At 36.1% G+C, this 19,338-nt stretch overlaps 2 protein-coding genes across 2 annotated transcripts in view; both read left to right on the top strand.

The window, feature by feature from the left end:
* mRpL33 (mitochondrial ribosomal protein L33) overlaps positions 1-19,338 on the top strand; it is a 143,029-nt gene that overhangs the window by 80,653 nt on the left and 43,038 nt on the right. The gene's annotated exons all lie outside the window — the stretch shown is intronic.
* On the top strand, positions 3,347-4,536 carry LOC103315139 (hypothetical protein). Its single transcript, XM_008203054.3, has 2 exons — positions 3,347-3,938; positions 3,983-4,536. Exons 1-2 carry the CDS (start codon positions 3,806-3,808, stop codon positions 4,516-4,518), a joined length of 669 nt encoding a protein of 222 aa, XP_008201276.1. The 5' UTR covers positions 3,347-3,805; the 3' UTR covers positions 4,519-4,536.

Here is a 19,338-nt window from a genome sequence, read left to right as displayed (position 1 = left end):
GCCGAATAAATCTTTGAAATGCCTTCGCAAACATATCTCGGTATCGGCAAGAAACGGAGTAAGTTAACACGCTGATAAGTGCGGATATCCCGCGGCTGCGTAGGGGTAGTATGTGAAAAAGCAGAGCAGGGTGGCCCACCCTAAATCATCTGCTCGTCACCCGCCAGGCAGCTGGCGAAGCTGACGCATAGAACTCCGGACAAATATTTCCTTCCTTCGTTTTTCTACACGTCAACTTCCAAAACAAAGGACGATTTGTCATGCAAAAATTCGATCAATCGATCCGATGTCAATCATCGAGACGGCGAAATTCGGGGTTCGTCCCCTGCGGGAGTATTTCTCCAGATTAAAGTTTCATTATATCGAAAAACAAACAGGGTTGACGCGAAATAACGGCTTCATAATTACGCGTTGGGAAAAATCTACGTGCATTAATACCGGTCACAATTGACCACAGGATGTTTATAGCGCCCTTCATTTTTGAGTTATTTATGGGCCTTATCTTGGCATGATCGTGCGGTCGATACAAGAATCGAACTTTAATCAACAACTGTTTAATGAATCAATGTAACCAAGAATGAAATTACGAAGTATATCCAATTTGTTTTGATTAACGGTAGTCGGGATTGTGGTGCTTCTTTTAGCCAAGGACCAAGGATTGGATACAAGTTCTGACCCTGGGTTCTAAATATCATTTTCCCGTTTCTTGCAACAGAAAAAATCTTCAAGTTGTGTTAATACCAACTTCAACTTGCCTTAGATATTTTTCAAGGCATTAGAACATTAAAAGCAGTCTTGCCTTAGATATTTTTCAAGGCATTAGAACATTAAAAACAGTCTTTAAAAAACGTTTACAGACATGAAAATTTTTGAGAATTTTCTAATGTTTTGTTAGAAACAACGACTACGAGTACGAGTATAGTACTTAGCAGTATCCAGTACTTTCTGAAACGTTTTATAATTTCTTAGAATCTTATAGACCGTTTTAATGGTACCTACAAAGATAAGACAAATCTTATAAGGACTTTGTAAAACCTAATACCACGTTGTTTCTAAAATATTGTAGACGTTTAAAAATAAAAAAAATATTTCAACTGAAGAGTACAGAGAAAAGACTAGACTTTCTGAGCAAAATCAGTTCTTTAGTTCAGTTTTGTTGTTCCATGACAGTACATACGTTTCTAAAATTTATTTATCTTGATCTTTTGTCGACTAATTAAATATTCAGATGGAAAAGATTTGGCGATGTCACGACAAGAAGTAAATCGTCTAGAACTAGTCACTAAGAAAATATTTTGAGAAAACCAAAAAAATTATTGGAGCTTTAAAATGTGATGTTTTTACATCCGAAGGACTTTTGAATAAGATTTGTTTTCTGCAAAAGCCAGGAAAATTTTACGGTTAATTCGCCAAAAAATAATTGGTCTAAAACAATGTCAAAATGTTTTCAGAAAACTACGACTAATTTACTAAAGTCTTAAAAACTTATTGTTGGTTTATATTTTTTCTCACTCAAAAGTTCTTTAACAAGATAAGCTTTGTTTTCTGCAAAATTTTGAAAAAATGTACAAAAGATTTGCCAAAACAAAATTCGTCTGGAAACGAACCAATGCCAAAATATTTTGAGAAAATCAAAGAATTATTAAAGCCCAAGAAGGCTTTTTTTAACAAGCTTTGTTTTCTGCATAAATCAGGGAAATTGGACGAAGGTTCTCCGAAAAATAATTCGTTTAAATACGAGCCAATAATGAAAAAATATTTCGAGACAACCAAAAAATATTCTAAAGCTCAGAAGTTATTGTGAGTTCAGTTTTTTTGCAATCGAAAGTCAAATGAATGAACTTTTGTTTGCAAAAATGAGAAAATAAAAAAAATTTAGTAAAACTCTAGATATTATTGTTATTGCACTATTTTTTTCTAGTCGAAGGCTTTTTTGTCAATCTTTGTCTTTTGCAAAAATCTGAAAAGTTGAACAGATGATTTGCCAAAAAATAATTCATCTAAAATCGAGCCAATTACAAAACATTTTGGGAAAACCAAAAAATGTATTTAAGCCTTTGAAAATGATTGCCGGTTTACTATTTTTTGAAATCAAAGATGAGTTTTGTTTTCTGAAAAGCCAGAGGAAGTTTACGATTGATTCACAAAAAATGTTTTGAGAAAACTTTTAGTATTTACTAAAGTCTTAAAAAGTTATTGTCGGTTTTTTTTTCAATCAAAAGTCTTTTAATAAGCTAAGCTTTGTTTTCTGCTAAATTTTGAAAAATTGTACAAACACCAAAAAAAATTTCTTTTTAGAAACGAATCAGTGGCAATATATTTGGAGTAAACCAAAAAAAAAAATAAAGTCAAAAAATATTCGTCTAAAAACGAACCAATGACTATATTTAAAAAAAAAAAATTTCTACTTTTTTTGAGCAATTGAAGGCTTTGGTAAGCTTTGTATTCCACCTTTGCCTGATTGCTGTACATTCTGAAAGCGTAGGCTTTGGAGGAGCTCCTTGTGGTGCTCCATTTGAGTCTAGTGTGCGAATCGGTTATCGATCCGTCCCAATTCGCATTAATCGTGAAAGTTATCCCGTTTGAAATGCAAATGGTCGTCTCTGGCATCCGCGCGCTAAACATATAACACAATCAGTGGTTATAATCACGAAAGAAAAGGTGACGGAAGTGTGAGTGTGCGGGTGGTGGCGCAAGGAGACGCCAGCGCGGCCGTCGCGGCGCTGCACTGCGTCCGTGATGTTCCTGACTTGCCACCGTCGACAATCAGAGGCGAATTAATGCCGCCGACCTTAATATTTGCCCAATACACTGAACTACATTAGTATACAGTTACCACGGCACCTGTGCTTTCTCCTAGCACGTGTGCTATACTTTTTCATTTAACCTATGACATTCCACGCGAAAAGGGCCAAAGCACGAGTTTTCCCAAGACACGCCAGAATTTGACGATTTCTGTGTCATTCGGCGAAAATCATCAAAAACCACCACAAGAGTGTATTTTTCTGGACAATTGTGGGGTGTCTCAGGAGTTGCGTTTTCAATAAACTAGCCTAGATGTGTTTCCGAAAATGGGAGAGGGGCGGGTCCGGAAGGCCTGGGATAATCTGATCGGGGGCATATTAACAATAGTCAATTAAAATATCGCCCTCTCATCCCTTTGTAATGATATTTGAATGAAAAACTAAACCGGGATGAGGGTGGTCACGTGGTGGTGTATCCCGTGACGTAACCTCCAGTCCCAAAAACCATTCTGGCAGTGGAGCAAATTTCCCTAAAGCGCAATCAATCGTAATAATTTGGGCGCGTCACATTCGAATTGATTTTCTGATGAATTTTTAGTTGTGTCAGTCGATGAAGAGCCATTTCCGCCAAATAAAATAAAACAATCGCTGGCTAAATGTAATCGAAGAATAGAACGGAACAAAAGCAGTCTGGCTTCGTGTAATCAACTCAGATATTGGGGGATTCACTTAGCAGGGGTTGAAGGGAAACCTGCGAGTATTGTCTCACATATGGGCTCCCTTCATTTGCCAACAACTCAACCAAGACTATATCGATTATTGTTTGGCTATCGCCCCGAATTAACACAGAGTCGCTGGTTCCTCGACCTTCCGCCAAAAAATATTTGCGAAAGTTATGTCTGTTATTCGGTTTAACGGTCTGCGAGCGAACGATCGTTGACATCGAGTCGACGTGATGGAAGAATCACTTCGCAGCGAATCAATGCGCACGCATTGCTTTCTCGCGAATAGACGAGCGACCGTTGGCGTCGAACAAAGGTCGGTGATACACGCGTTTAACAATGAATATTCGCTTGTTTATCAGTGAAATTAAAAAAAGGCCAGTTCTGTGGGACCATTCCAACCGGCATTATTACAGCAAGAATGCCTTAAACGACGGATGGCTCGAAATCGCGAAAATGTTCGACATCGAAGGTAAACTCTCGCTTGAAACGAACGATCTCTCAAACGCCTTTCAGTTTATTCAGCTAAACAGAAATGGAAGAACCTGAGAGACACATTTCGCGTCGAACTGAAGAAAACCAAGAGGTACAGATCTTCAGACGGGACGTCGAGGTGCATTTGGGCCTATTATGAAGATATGTACTTCATTAAGGATATCCTAAGGACAAGACGAGCACCAGATCCCGAACTACCAACTGCTAGCCCTGAAATAACCGAAGTCGCCAATGAAACCATCAAGACTGAGAAAGACTCAGTCACTTATTCGCCAAGTCGCCTAACTGACGATGCCTCAAACATTGTTATTGAAAATGTTACCTCGCTACATGCCGACAGTGATGTCGATACGACAAACGAGCAGATTGACCAAAGAGGGGTTAAGAGGAAATGGTTCAAGGAGGAACAAACGGAAGGGAATGAGGACGACCAAGATGACGACTTACTGTTCTTTCGGAGTTTGCTTCCCTTTGTCAAAAAATTGGACCAAGACAAAAAATTGTTGTTCCGGATGAATGTCCAACAAATGTTGTATGACCAGTTGTATAATAATTAATAAATTAAGTTTCTTCTTGTTTTGCGTTTTTTTCTCCTTCAGGTGACAAGACATTGGATAACAAAAACAATATTAATTTAGAAAACCGCAGTAATAAAATATTCGCAGCTTGGCCATAACAGTATGATATATGATCGATTTTTATTATTGTCATGCATTGTAACGCCATGAATAAGATTTAACCTTGTCCTTACGTTATAAAAATTGTCATCACGTGTCAACTTGCAACAATATTTGTGATGTTTATTGTACACGTGCTTAACAATTACTCATTAATTATTTGATTATGTCAGATGGACGTAAGCAATCGAATTTTTCAACGTGCAAGGTACGAAATCAATCGGAAAGTCGGTTCAAGACCGAGAAACTAGAATATGTTTAATATTTTTGTCAGAGGTCAAACAGTTATGAAAACTGGTTACACCTAGAAAGTGCGTTCATCGATTCGTAGGATCGTGTTTAAATTGCCTTTTTCGTTGATAACGAGGGCGCAATATTGACTTTTGTTCTACCTTATTTGTCAAAAGCGTTGGCACTTGAGTTAACACCTTTAGGTCTCTAATTAAAACCTGGTTAATTTTCTAACTGTAATGTGGCACAAACGCTAAATATTTGAAGGATGACAATGTCTTATCAATGACAAACAGAAATTCTTGTTAAACGCTCGATGAATATTCATTTTTTTAATTGCAACATGCTTGGAATGACTGATAGGCCGATTAAAAGCCAATAAGCAATCGCATCATATCTCATCTTAATATGGAGCGTAATCGAGCACATAATTATCTCATTAATGCACAGACCACGGCTTTTGCAAATTTCGCGACGTACAAGTAAATAAAATAGGGGTCCAAGGTCAGGCTGGACACCCAGAGGTAATTCATGCACTTATGTAACCGCTGATTAAATGCATGTTATAGATGTACAATATGATCCGTGACAGAAAATGCGCATTTATAGCCGGGTTTTCTTGGAAACAAAGATGTGGGTTGTCCTGCGGCAACTCGTACCCCTTTTATCTTCATTATCAACAAGGCGTAGGCGCTTTAATATCGTTTTATTGCCTCTTTCGGTGGCAAAAATGTCGATAAGGTGAGTGGAAGTCGCTCGTCATAAATCCAGCAGTCGAAATAAACTTGTTCATAAAGGAGCTCCTAATATGTGAGCAGTTTAGTCGGTGGTGGCGTCACATGACCTTTAATTAGCCGGTGAGCGAAGTACAAGGGCGGGCTCGGGGTTAGGTCACGCCAACCCTCGGGACATCTCTCGTGTGGGCATAGTGCCTACCCGCTGATCGATACCATTGCCGTACCCAACACTTGATATCAAGATACCAATAGTTTGCGAGGAGACAGGACGAAGATTACGACGGACTAATCCTCACCGGTCGAGGACTGGATGCCGCATAACCAACCGGAGAGGACAACGATTATGCAGATTAATTCGGACGCTGGCCTAGATGACAAACACAAAGGTTTCGCAGTAGAAAGCAGATAATTACGATGGGAAGTAATTTAATAACGACAAGGAGGGCGGCATCGCTTGCGATGATAACTTTCCATAAGGTTGTGAGTCGGCAAGAGCCATCAGACGGTTTTCACCACGATTAAATTTCTTCAAAATCGAAATGAAATTCATATTTTAATTGCTCTGTTTGGAGCCAAATAAAGAGGCATGTCCCATTTAAAAAATTGCAAAGAAAATATACTTTGGAGCGTAGTATGATAAAATGATATGACAAATTAAGTTGACTTTTATTAATTTTGGGACAATTAGATACAGTGTGTCCATAATTTGCGTGTTTATTTTATTTATATAATATTTTGTATAAGCCTGATTCTTAAATAGACCGACAAAATTTTACCACAACTTTCCAAGGATAAATAGAGACGATCTGTGCCATACTTATGTTTTTATTTCGTAGGGGTAGGGTAGAAATCCTTTAATCCGTGCCATTTATGGCGTTCATGAGTTTAAATTAGTTGTATTGGAAAAAATATGTCAGTTTTTATCAAAAAAATCGATAGTACACAAAGATCATTGTTGCATTGATCAAGTTCATTGTCATCGAATAATTATTATGCGTTTCACTAACTGTGCTAATACTACTTACGAACACATCAGTGACGTATGATTTATCTTCAAAATAACTTAAAAAAAATTCTTTTGAAAACGGTTACCCAAAGAATTTTTTTACGATTTTTCCCAGCATGTACTCATTTACGTCTGGGTACACATTTTTTCAAGTTTTTTAATACTCCAATTTCATCATTACATGTCATTTTTTATAGGTATAAACGTGTTATACATAATTTCTTTTGAAATTAAAAGACAGTGAAGCAACAAACATATTATTTCATAATAAACCTCCCCAATAGAGAATTTTTAATAATAAATAGTCTTAATAATCGTAAAAGTAACAGTACTTTTTTCCTAACATAGCAAAAAGAATAAAGAAATAAGTTGAGACCTCAAAACTATTCAAATCTGATTTTCAGCCGCTGGACAAGAAATCCTTCGAGAAGACGGTTTTTTTAGTATAAACTAGTAAGAGTACTGCCAGCAGTCGTTTAGCCAATGGTTTTTTGAAAAAACAAAGAAATGTTCACTTATTTCCAGATTCTGTATGGAAAACCTTTTTTATACATAACTATTTTTATAATAAATACCACGTCTGCATATTTTTTTAATTTTTAATTTAATTTTTTAAATTTTTTTATGAAGATACTTCTCTAGTTTCAATTCCACCATTACTAAATTTTGTTTAATAAACGTGTCGGGAAAACAGTATTTATTTGGTATGTAACCTCTCCGCTCAGAAACCGCTGAGAAACAAAAATTACCAATAAGCTTAGGTTATTTTTACAAGAATCTTGCTATGACACTTGGTTTACGTTATTACCAAAAATTTACAAATTTTCTCAACGGTTGCAGACCGCTACCTGCTAGCTGGATAGTAAAGAATAACTACTGTGAAGGACAGATAATACACACACCCGTTAAAATTTCTAAGTTTATTAGACATAACTTTAAAACTATTTGATAAAAATTAAATTAATATTTTTTTAAGGATTTCCAAAAACAGCTGTTGTAATCTATTGTTTCAAAAATAAAAAAATAATGCTTTAAACAAAAAAATTAAAAAAATATACGACGATAGGTGACTTTAGAAACGTAGATGCTTACTGTCGTGAAAACCCCATTCAAAAATTTTGAAGCGTTTGTAAGTTATCTCTTATAAACTTTTACATTGCTTTTGTCCTATCTCCGAATCTTGGGACCTGGCTTCTTAAAAACCAAAATCGACTTGTCATAAAATTCTTTTATTACAGTATTCACTTAAAAAAATAAATATTATTCCAGACTTCTGGTGGCCACTATGTAGATTCAAGGGAATAAAGGACAATTTTTTTATATTTAGTTTCACTTCAAAAGCTTTTTTCATTTTTGCTGCAATTATTTTTCTAAATTATATATTTTTGATTATTAGTCAAGATTGCTATATTTTTTGCGTTTAAAACTGACATTTTGGGTCATTGACACCGCTACCAACCTTGTAAAACAATTATACCAGCAATTCAAATCAGTGCTTTCACGTGATTGTGGACGTATAACAAAAAAAAGTGTGTGCATCTTCATTATCCTTGAATATTAAAGATTTTTGAATAATTTTCCTCCGTCCCACATTGAATTAGTGATTAAGTATCGAATAAAACTCAATTAATTTCCATCAACTGTCGTTAAATTAATGAAGTACGAGTCCATTCATTGATCGTGGTGTAGAAAGAGTGGCATATTGTAACCAGAGCGTATTTGAAGCCCTGTTATCGAGACCAGTAATATTGATTTATTTTTACCATAATCAACGCATTGAACAGCTTTTCACACAATGAGTATAAAAAGGCTTCCACAATATGAATGAGGGGAGGTTGACCAGTTTCACCCCCTGGCGGCCGAACCGTTGTTTGTACAACATGTCACATGTGTCTTCCGCCAATCAGAAACTCGCCACAAATCAAAAATTTCCAATCGATTAGTAATAATCATCGGGATGTTAGGTCTGAATTACGTATCCCTTTCATCGCGCTTGTCTGCCGCATTATCATTAGTTCACACATTCGAAGCATCATCGATGGGTGTTTTGCGGCAGTAATTTCCTTCCGGTACCCTTTACCAGTCCACTGGTCCGCTGCACTCCTTCCCCCCGCATGTCACATCCTGCTCCGTGAGAACCCACCACTATTCACTGTTGAATTGAAACCCATCCGTGGGAATGACTTTGAACTAGGGTGTGTTTTATGTGTGTTAGAGTGTTTCTTAAAACAACGGCTCCATTTTACGCCAATCCCCAATTACCAGAGCATGACCTTCTTCCGACTTCGATTATCACGAGTTTTGTAATTGTGGCGAAAACGCGGCATAAAGAGACCGTTCACCCTGCATCGATCGACCTCCAAGCCGAATCAATAGGGTGCAAATCCGGAAACGCCAAGACTTGTTGCTGGTATTTTTGGCGAGTGTATTGTGGTGTCGTCTGGAATAAGTGTTTAAATTTAATCCTAAAAATGCGCGCCCCTTTCATGAGTTCTGGTAACTGGCGGTAATAAACTAATAAATAACGCGTCTAATAATACCAATGCTCAAATACAGCTTCCTTCCTTGTGTAAAATTAGACGGCGATTGAAGAGAAGGGGCGACAGAAGGGCCGTGAGCAATCACATAGGAGCGAGACGAGATCAGATCAGCGCTAATAATACACCCCCATTCTCACAAGCGCTAAATACAAACTCGTTTGAACTCTGGACGAGGATTAATACATGGGGTGGTTCGACTATATTTAGCCGAACTAGATTTATTTTTAAGTTCCATGTTGCTCATTGTCGCCTCAATCAAGTGCTTTAAGTTTTAATGAAACGGTTTAACTCCAATCGAAAATGTGCCACTCACATCTGGACCATTTTACGATCTTGGGCTACATCCGTCTTATCCACCAGATTTGGTACCATTGAAAAACCTCACTTTCTTTCCCACACTACCACCACCACAACAAAAATGTAATTACTACAAACACGCTTTTCCAATTTACAATCTTTCCCTTGGCATTTGATCTAATATACTTTATTAGATTTTAAGGACGCTTACGCGTACATTCACAAAAGTTTATTTACTACACCCACCAAATGGGAGTGCAGTTTTCGGTCGCATTTTTTGACTTGACTTTCACCGCATTGTTTGATGTAATTCATAAAATTAAGATTATTTGCATTTTTAATACTGCCATTGCGGAGAAATCGAACTTTTCGTTACATAAACCTAGAAACTCTTACTTTGGTGCTAATCTCTTTTGAGAGGGGACAGTGTCAATAACTCAATTTCACGCGCGTGCTCAGCTTATATACTGCATACCTTTTGCCATGATAATTATCAAGGAATTTTTCAACAAAAAATATTTCAGAAAGCACGCGTTTTATTACGGTGCCAGCGTACAAGTGAAAGATTCTCATTTAGCTCGAAGTAAATAATTCCAATCTAAAATTAGTACCGGATGATATGATTCTGAAAATGCTCGGAAAGTTTCGTCAGTGTTTTATGGTTGCATGTTCAAGTCCTATTCTTGAAATAAATGACACGAAGAGCCGATCATGGAAGTTGGAGCAGTGGAGTAGTCTCGAATTCAGTCACTTGATCCAAAAATCGCCAAAACGGTGTTAAGGTCGCCAGTTGTTTTTAATTTGCAGTGAGCTTAAGTAATATTTACACTTGGTGTTTAATGGACAAAACTATTAATAACAGCTTAACTATAAACAATTCGTATTTTTAGGAGTATTGGAATATCTTGTAAATGATTCATCCAAGCAAATCATTGTATACTTGGATGCGAAGCTGGGAAAAGTGTTTGGAAAATGAGAGTTGCTTGCGTAATATTGCTATATTAAAATTTTCCACCCACCGTATTTAAACGAAACCTTTTGTTTGTTTAATATTGCGTGGTACACCAATAGGTATCGATTTAGATTAATGTAAGTGCGCGTGAACATAATATAAAACGCGGTATAAATAACTTGGTCTGCTGCTTTACCTTGACTCACATACTTTTTTGGTCATTCCACGGAAATTTTCAAAACTTCGCAAGGAGCATCTCCAACTATGTTAATTAAAATTTAACGATTCATGTCAAACTACTAGCACAACTTTAATACAACACATTGTAAAATTGAGCCTATAAATTGTTTTGACACTTTTATGGAGCGTTAAATTGCGTGAATGTGCAACCTTTAGTAATGGTTCAATCCTGGATGAGTATTCAAATTGTCCCGATCCTGACTTTCATCAGCTTTCAGCTCTTGTCTACTTTTTCAGACGCGAAAAAAATCGCCTCTATGAATATTCCATTCCACGAACAGACAACTTGAATAAAATTATAATAAACCTATTTGAATCATTGTCGAGATGAAACGACTGACTTGTGTGTTTCAGTTATTTCATTTCGTCAACGCTTCATGTGAATGGGAAGTTCCTCAACAGGTACTTCCTTATGTTCGGCACACAATTGTTAATGCTTTCATTTTGACTACGCGTTTCCTTACTGCCACCAACCACCTGATCAGAGATATAGATAACTGATGTGCTAACCAATCACTCATTAGCGCCTTTATTATTATGGCAAGCTCGTATTTTTAGCATCAACTATTTAATATTTAGCTCGTTTCTGGTTCTTATGCAAAAAATTGGAAACGTATGATGTGGATTTAGATTTTATGGATTCCGCCTGTGTGTGTAAGTCCTCGGAGTCTTGTGTATGCGCGGCAAAAACAAACAGGTTATTAGATGCCGTCGTAATTGAATTAAAATTTTATAGTCGAGTGGGATTTCCAGTTTGTATAAAATATTAAGGAAGGTGCATCGCGTGTTAACGGGTATTAACACACGCACGTCGGATTGACAGCCCCGTCCATCAGCGACCTCTTTGTTAGAAGCACCGCCTTAGAACCTGCATTACGTCGCGATAAAACGAAGGACGCAAAAAGGAGCATCTTGAAATCAGCAAAAAGAGCTTACCGAAGAGACTGGCAGAGCCTACAAATATCGAACGAGTATCACAACTCGATCGGAGGTATCTTTTTACGAAACCGCCCAGCTTCGTGCCACGTTTTACAAAATAACAGTAATCAAACAATAAAAGTTAAACCTTCTGCTTGATCACTAAATAAACTGAAAAAAAAACAACGAAAGCTCGAGCACTCGCCGCCATCAGTTTTTTTGCCTCCCGCAGTTAATATTCGGAGCACGGATAGAATGCATAGGTGCTGAGGGAGACAAAGCAAAAAAGTGTTACAGACAGCAAAACAAAGAAGCGCTAAAGACGCGAAGGTCGGGCTTCAACATTAAGCCAATTATTCAGACGCGGGATTAGCTGCATATCGCGAATTTGTAAAAACTGGATCTTCTACTGCTACAAGACCATTTTTACGAGACGCAAATTGCCAACCTGATGAAGAAAAGAAACCCGCATTACAAGAGACATACAAGCCGGTATTAGATGCATCCTTTCTGAATAGGATAGTCCAGCAAAACGTCTTGCAAGATTCACTTTTTTTCTTGCAAAGAATTTTTTTCTTGTTAAAACAGACAAAATCTCTGTGATTTAAAAATGTAATATGCCCATTTTGTGACTGAGCTTTTCTGAAGAGAGAGGAAGACCAAAACTTCCAAAAGAACTACGATGAGTGCTTCCGGATTTATGAACTAAAGTAATTTTTTCAGAAACTTTCTTTAACTCTTTATAACTTCTATCAAATTTAAGGAACAAGTGGTTAAATTCAAAGTTTGAAAGACGTCAAAATCTACTTTTTACTTTGGAAAACAATAGGTTAGATTTTAATTTGATTATTTTCGATAAAAAATCAGTTTGGAATGAAGATTTCTAGTAATGGAGATTGAGAAAGCTGAGCAGACATAAGATACATAAGATTCTCTCGGAAGATGTTGGACCTATAAGTGAAGCCCAAATATACCCTGTTTCCCATTCGAAGAAAAAGCTTAACAAAAAAAAAACTGAAAGGGGCTAAACAAATCCATGAAACAAATAGAAACTACTCGTATAAAAATATAGAATTCAGCGTTTGCTATTAAATGAAAGCTTATTTTTTTCTGTATGTGGGTATTCTCGTACTATGTGAATTTCTTTCAAATATTTTTGCACAAAATATTTAAGCATCGTTTGTTTTAGAACGACGGTTTGATTAATTATTGCTTTTATATTTTTTATTTTATTAATACAACTATTAATATTTTCAATTCATTGATAATAATTACTATAAGGAATCGTAGAAAAAATCTTGTATATGGAGACACAGAAAAAAATACATAGTTCTAAAAATTTTGCATTGCCTCTGAAGGGCAATGTACAAAAGACAGACAAAACCAATCCTTTACTAAATGACTTCTAGATACTGTGAGGTTAAATAGATAATAGATTCAAAATCTAATGTAGGTACTAAGGATTTTTTGGTAACGGTTATTAATATCGCTTTTCCTAAAACATAAAATAAAAGTAAAACCCAATGCTTCTCTGCTCAAATAACGAGACCACAATTTTTTTATTGGTGACTTGAAATTGCATTTTTCTGAAAATATCATGTTGTTGGCTAATATCTACTCAGCTGCTTCCACGCAGTGCTTTCCTCACTGCTCAGCAATAAGATGATTGAGGCAGAACAAAAGATTTTACAAAATTCGCATTTTGGTAACTTTACCGTTAGCGAATTTTGAAAACAAAAATACATTTCTGATTAGCAAGAAATGGAAATTTGTCGTCCTGCTTTGGTTTTTCAAAATATTTTTTATTTTAAAAATGTTTTTTTTTTCAAAAATAAGTCAAAAAATAAAAAAGTGTTACGTTTGCGCAAATCTTATTACGATTCTATGATCAAAACTTTTTTCGTTTCTGAAAAAAGTGAATGGATAAAAAGATAGTAGAAAAAAAATCCGCCAAATAGCGCGGAGAAACACATTAAAACGTGCTTCTCTTTAACCTTAATGCATATACTTTTCTGTCTTTTCTGTGACATTATTTTGCAACCATAGACATGGATAGACCTATTGTAGTACTCTGGATACTTAGAAGTTCTAATTTGGCTTGAAGAAAATTAGTAATGTAAGAAAAGCTCAGAACATTTTTTGATCCTTCAGAAACAAATCAATTGTGTGTAATGTTTAAACTTAAACTTTTAAATTTTAATTTGAAGCTCTTCTGGAAGACATGGTCGTATACTTACTTCCAAGGTATACTTCTCACACAGCAAATTGTCTAAAGCTCAAGAAAGGGAGGTTTTGTCTATTGTCTCACATTTAAGCTCTAATTCGGCTTCTACTCAAAATATTTATACTATATTTTCTAAATATTGTTTTCCATTTTTAATTTAGTTCAAAAGCACAGTCCAGAAATACACTAAACTGAAAGAAATCCTCCTCGAAGGGGAATTTTTGTGAACTATTTAGGCAGTTAAAAAAATAGCAGTGTTTTTGTTTTTTTATATAAATGATTTAACTACGTAAAAGAAGCTCTTTACATTTGGGTTTTGTGTTGTGGTTTGTAGAAGGGGACGGACGCACTGTGCGATTATGTGCAAAACATTTGATTTTCTTGTCCGCTGCGAAGTGGATTTTCGGCAAAGTTTATAACCGTTTTATCGCCCCTTCGAAAGACAATTAGTAAACCCCGCGTATTTGATTTGCATCTGCAGCTTTTCCACTTGCAGCTGCTCCCTTCGGCCGGTAATCATTCTCTAATATGTTTACCTCTCTTGTTGCTTCAATTCAATTTCATTACCATTGCAAATTGTGATTGGAAGATAACGTGTGGCTGATCTGTGACGCGTCTCGAATTCGATTGCGACAAAGAGTAATTTAGGTATTTATTAAGAATAATTCAATTAACAATTGTCAATTGAAATCAATTAGTTCGCTCATTACAGTGCCCACATTACAGTTATATTGAATTAATTTTAATGAAAGGGTCTGATAGAGAGACGATCTGGTGGAATTTTCGGCTCGTTATAAAGAAATGTTAGTTACCGACTGAACCCCCCGACTCCTTTCTCCTCACTTCCGTTCAGCGTACCTGCTCACCCTCGTCTAACCGATCAGATTGTTGATGGTATAGATTAGAAATAAAGTCGTACACAAAGCGTCTTTTATTAATTCAGACGATTGTTGCTCTACTTGATTTCTTCAAAGAGAAAAACCTTTCACACAATAAACTTCCCCACAACAAAAGCGGAGCATAAACGTCGATGACGATAATTACATACCAGGAGTCTAACCGTTTACTTTCAAGCCGATACAATAACCGGCGAAATCTGGACGACAATTTTTAGCAATTTTTGTGATGCCTTTCTAAGTATTGACTTAACATGTGCGCCTCGTGAACTATTTATAAAACCACCTGTTAAGCTAATTTGCTGGTATTTTAACAAAATGTTGAGGTAACGCGCACAGGACACAGGTGCATACCCATCTGTAAAGTCTTGTTCAAAAATAAATAAATAATGATATTCTCTTATCTTGTTTTATATTTCAGGCAGATGCATCCTTACCGAAATTTGCCTACCTGCCATCTCTTTGTCAACAGTAATTGGCGGAACGATCAAATTTATTTTCTCCACGTTCTTATACTCTTCAATTTCGTCCTTATTATGCAAATAATATGGTCCCAGTGTTTAAATAAATTAGCGCGCCTTTTTAATTTTATTTGAATTGGCCTTAAATGGATTAGGCTGATACAGATTTAATCCCGATACTCACTTTCGTTTCCGACAAGTTTAGTCATAACTATGAATATTAATTTTATAGGTGCTAATTAACATCAATATTTATTAAACATGCAATGAAAATTTTTCCTCATTTTTTCACATCTTCATGAATTATGACATAAAACGCGAAAGAAAGTTATGGGCCATAAACTGCAGGAGAACAAAACGTCTTCATGTAGTCTTAACTGTATGATAATTTCTCTTATTTGAATTTAGTGCTGGGCGGTTTAAAAAATTGCGCGCTGATTTTCTCACAGTTTATTCTAAAAAGTGTTCATTTAGTGTCATTTCCCGCGCAAACAAATCTCACGCGAGCCAATACTGCTAACTCCAATATCATTGTCAGCCTTACGAACAATAGTATGTAATTTCAGAGAGAACTATTAAAACGGCCGGCCATTCCAAATGTGAGAAAAGTTGATGGGAACAACAGCTTTTAGAATAATGGTGTTTTCGGAAAACGATACTTAGAATTACACCTGAAATGAGAGCAGTTAAGAATCGTCGCACACCGCATGTCGATATTTCCTGTTGAATGTCTTCGCGGGTCTTTGACCATCACCTTACAATAAACGGCACGGGCCAACGGAGAGCTTCGCTCAAGAATAAAGCAAGACCATAACCGTGACTTGTTAACGATAATGTAAATGTGTAAATCATAAGCGGAATGCAGGAAAAATTGGCTTTGTTTCAAAGACCACACGACGGAGAGCAGACACCATAAACCACAAGGAGGACGCTGCAAAAGAAAAAATTGTAATTGGCCTTGTAATCGCGTTGGCTGCAAACATAGACTGACTCCAGAATGCTAACGACGACAGGTTAAGAGATTTTTCGAAGGATCTGGAGGATTTCGCACGAGCTGAAGCAGAAAAATCAAGCTACTATACTTTTTTCAGTGCCTCATAAGGCTAGTGTAGGCTGTAATCAAAAATAAAATTGTTTAAAAAAATTTACTTATATCTTTCAAAACGAAACCCTTTTCCTAAAAAAAACAGGAAGATTAAAATTCCAAAGATCTTAAGTGACTGAAAGAGTGAAAAATTAAAAAACTATAGAACTGCAAAGTAAAAACATAAAAAAATTAGGAAACTGAAACTATAAGAGTATAAAAGGAAAACTGAAAAAATTATGACATTAATATGAAATATGAAAAACTAAGAATCTAAAAAGCTGAAATGCTGAGAATAAACATAAAAACTATCTGATTGAAACACAAAGAAACTAGGAGATTAAAGACTGGAAGCCTGAAAACATAAAAAATGTAAGAAGTTAGATAAAAATTTAATAACTTAAATTAAAAAAGTTAAATGGAACACCTATAATTTGGTTTTTGTTTCTCAAAAATCATAAAATTGTTTTAAAAAAGGACGCACAAATTTCAAATGCCTAAGTTAATGACTAAAAAGATATAACGACTTTTGACCTAATTTGGTACATTTATGAGTTTTGTGATGGAATCTGGCAAAACAATTGAGTTTCTGCTGAAAAACTTGCGAAATGTTTGAGTTTGAACACGAACTAATTGTCAGAATTAGTTTATCAAAAACAAATCGGTCCACAATTAAACCACGATTTTTGAACTCCTGTGTAATAGAAGACTTAAAATTTTCTTAGAAAACTTCGAAATTCCAATGGTTTGGTCGACATTTACAAAATAATCAAACAAAAATTTTTTGCTCAAGTTTAATCGGCTTATGATTGGTTCGTTTTACTGTCGGGAGTGCAATATCAAAATTCATTTAGGATATAACAAATCAATTTAGAAATATAGGAAAAATTCAAAATGTGTCAAATATTTCCATTTTTTTTATTTATTTCGAGTGTTGAGTAAAGCCCTTAAAAATTGCGTGTTAGAAAATTTTTCTAAAATTCGGTCTCTACAAACGTTAAATAATAATTTGACTGGCATTTTTACAGGGTTATTCGCTTAAATTCGGTAATGATAATCATTTAAATATGTAATAAATAATAAATAATAACAAATATTCCTTTATTTCGAGAACTGTAACATTCTTATAAATAGCGATAGGACACATATTGCTTATTATTTAAATTAGCATCATTTTGTAGGCAATTTTTGTGGTTTAAATATTGCCGCATAAATTCAAATAGTCCTGTAGTAACAAGTGCTAATTTAACGACCGTAGTTGATATAAATGACATGTAGGTCACATAAAGTACATTTTTGTGTTTTCTAACTTCAGAAATTATCATCATTCAGGATTCGGGCTCTCAACTTTTCAAAGCACTAAAAATGTTTGTGCTTTATTAGGTTCAAAATAGTTTTTAGTGAGCTTTCCTACAATATTTTGCCAAAGCAAATTTCCTGTTTACAAGCTTTCAGCAAACAATCTCACTCTTATTTAATTTCCTGATTTAAAGCTCAGGATAGTAGTTCTTCAATGTCTGATAAAGTTTTGTAGTACTATAACAAAACTCATTTATATTACTGAATTTTTACAAACAAACCAATTTTGTGCAATTTTCCAGCTTAAAAGCTCTAAAGCTGCTTGCAACTACATGTCCAACTTTCTAAGTTTTAAAAATGGAGCTTTAATGTTTTGCTCCTGCGCAGTGAAGCTCAATTTGCGCCTGGATCTGCTTTATTATTTAGCGTTTTAGCTTTAATTTGACCCCGATTCCGCAGAATTTTGCAAAAAATCCTGCAAGGGATGGTCAAAGGCGCGACTTGTGATTTTCGGAGAACTTTTGAAAAATTCGGGAATAAATTGGCAGTTTGTTGTTGGAAAAGTTGTTTGTTGAAGTTGCAAAACTTTTGTATCGAAGTTCAGTGATGCGCTGCTTTGTTCCAGTCACAGCCACCGCGACTGAGGAAATCTTCCGCATATCGATCGGTGCCTGGCTGTTGCCCGGCAACCGAAGTCAATCTGGCCAACACAGGGAAAAGAAGGATATTTTTTTATTTATTATCCTCCATTATCCCTTTTGGGTCGGCCGAATTCGGATCTCATCGGTCGTGCGAGCGTTGACAGGCGGGGTGATGATGAAATATGGGACACGTGGTTAGACTTGAAACGACGTCACTCGACGCCGAATCGACGCCGAGGCGCCCGAATAATGGAGCATTAACGGGAGGCCAAGCGAGAAAAGGCCGACACTTTCTTACCGACACTCGCCGGAATTATGACGTAAATATTTATGGACCAGGGCGAATCACCCAGAAAGGGTTGCCCCTGATTTATCGCACCTATGACGACACGTGGACAGCAAAATAAGTCATTTTCGGACAAATCGCAAAAACTTGGGTTTCCCACAAGGTTCTCCATTCGGCCCTATGCTGTTCCACCACCAAATTGGGTTAATCCTGCTGAAAACTTGAAAAATCCCCCTGAATCGAACAAAAAGATCATTGGCGTCTCTTGTGTTGGAGATTGGTGGATTATAATATCAGTCGCTATTTAGGGTAACTCGTTCTCGCGTTCGAGTTCAAACCGGTAAAGTGATTCCGCTACCGCATCACCGGATATACACCGTCGTCATGGCAACTGCACCGGAATCCTCGACATCTGAGCATCGCCCAGAATTAAACAATCCTTAAACAACACCGAGAGAGAGGAGCGCGTTAACTTACAGTTTTCCACTTTTCACTGAAATTTGACGGTAACATGCGGTGAGAGTACAATGCTGTCGGAAATTTAATTTTCGCTACAACTACTCGCGTTTATGACGCAAAGCTCGCACCTATCTCTCTGTGTTTTAATCGTATTTTTTCGATTAGGATTTTTTAAATTAAATGCATTAATTCGGCGGCCAAAGCTCTGGACCATTTGAATAACTTGAGCGCGTTGGCATTTGTAACGGATACGTAATCAATAGACACCGGATTTTAGGAAGTTAAAAATCTTATTTAGGTGTCGAAAAACAGAAAGTAGATATTAAAATCAAATCGATCCACGATTTTTGAACCCAGATGTAATAGAAATCGCGAAATTTTCTTAGAAAACAGCAAAATTCTAGTTGGTTTAGCCGACATTTACGAAAT

Source organism: Tribolium castaneum, chromosome 4 (assembly GCF_031307605.1).
Source record: "Tribolium castaneum strain GA2 chromosome 4, icTriCast1.1, whole genome shotgun sequence".
Lineage (NCBI taxonomy): Eukaryota > Metazoa > Arthropoda > Insecta > Coleoptera > Tenebrionidae > Tribolium > Tribolium castaneum.
Note: the sequence above shows the minus strand (reverse complement) of the source record. Positions and strands in the feature narration are given on the sequence as shown.

What these genes read in the sequence shown, in the direction of transcription:
- LOC103315139 (XM_008203054.3), top strand. Translation starts at nt 3,806, where the DNA reads ATGAATATTCGCTTGTTTATCAGTGAAATTAAAAAAAGGCCAGTTCTG. An exon ending in GAAAATGTTCGACATCGAAG is followed by an intron (nt 3,939 to 3,982) that starts GTAAACTCTCGC and finishes AACGCCTTTCAG; the next exon opens with TTTATTCAGCTAAACAGAAA.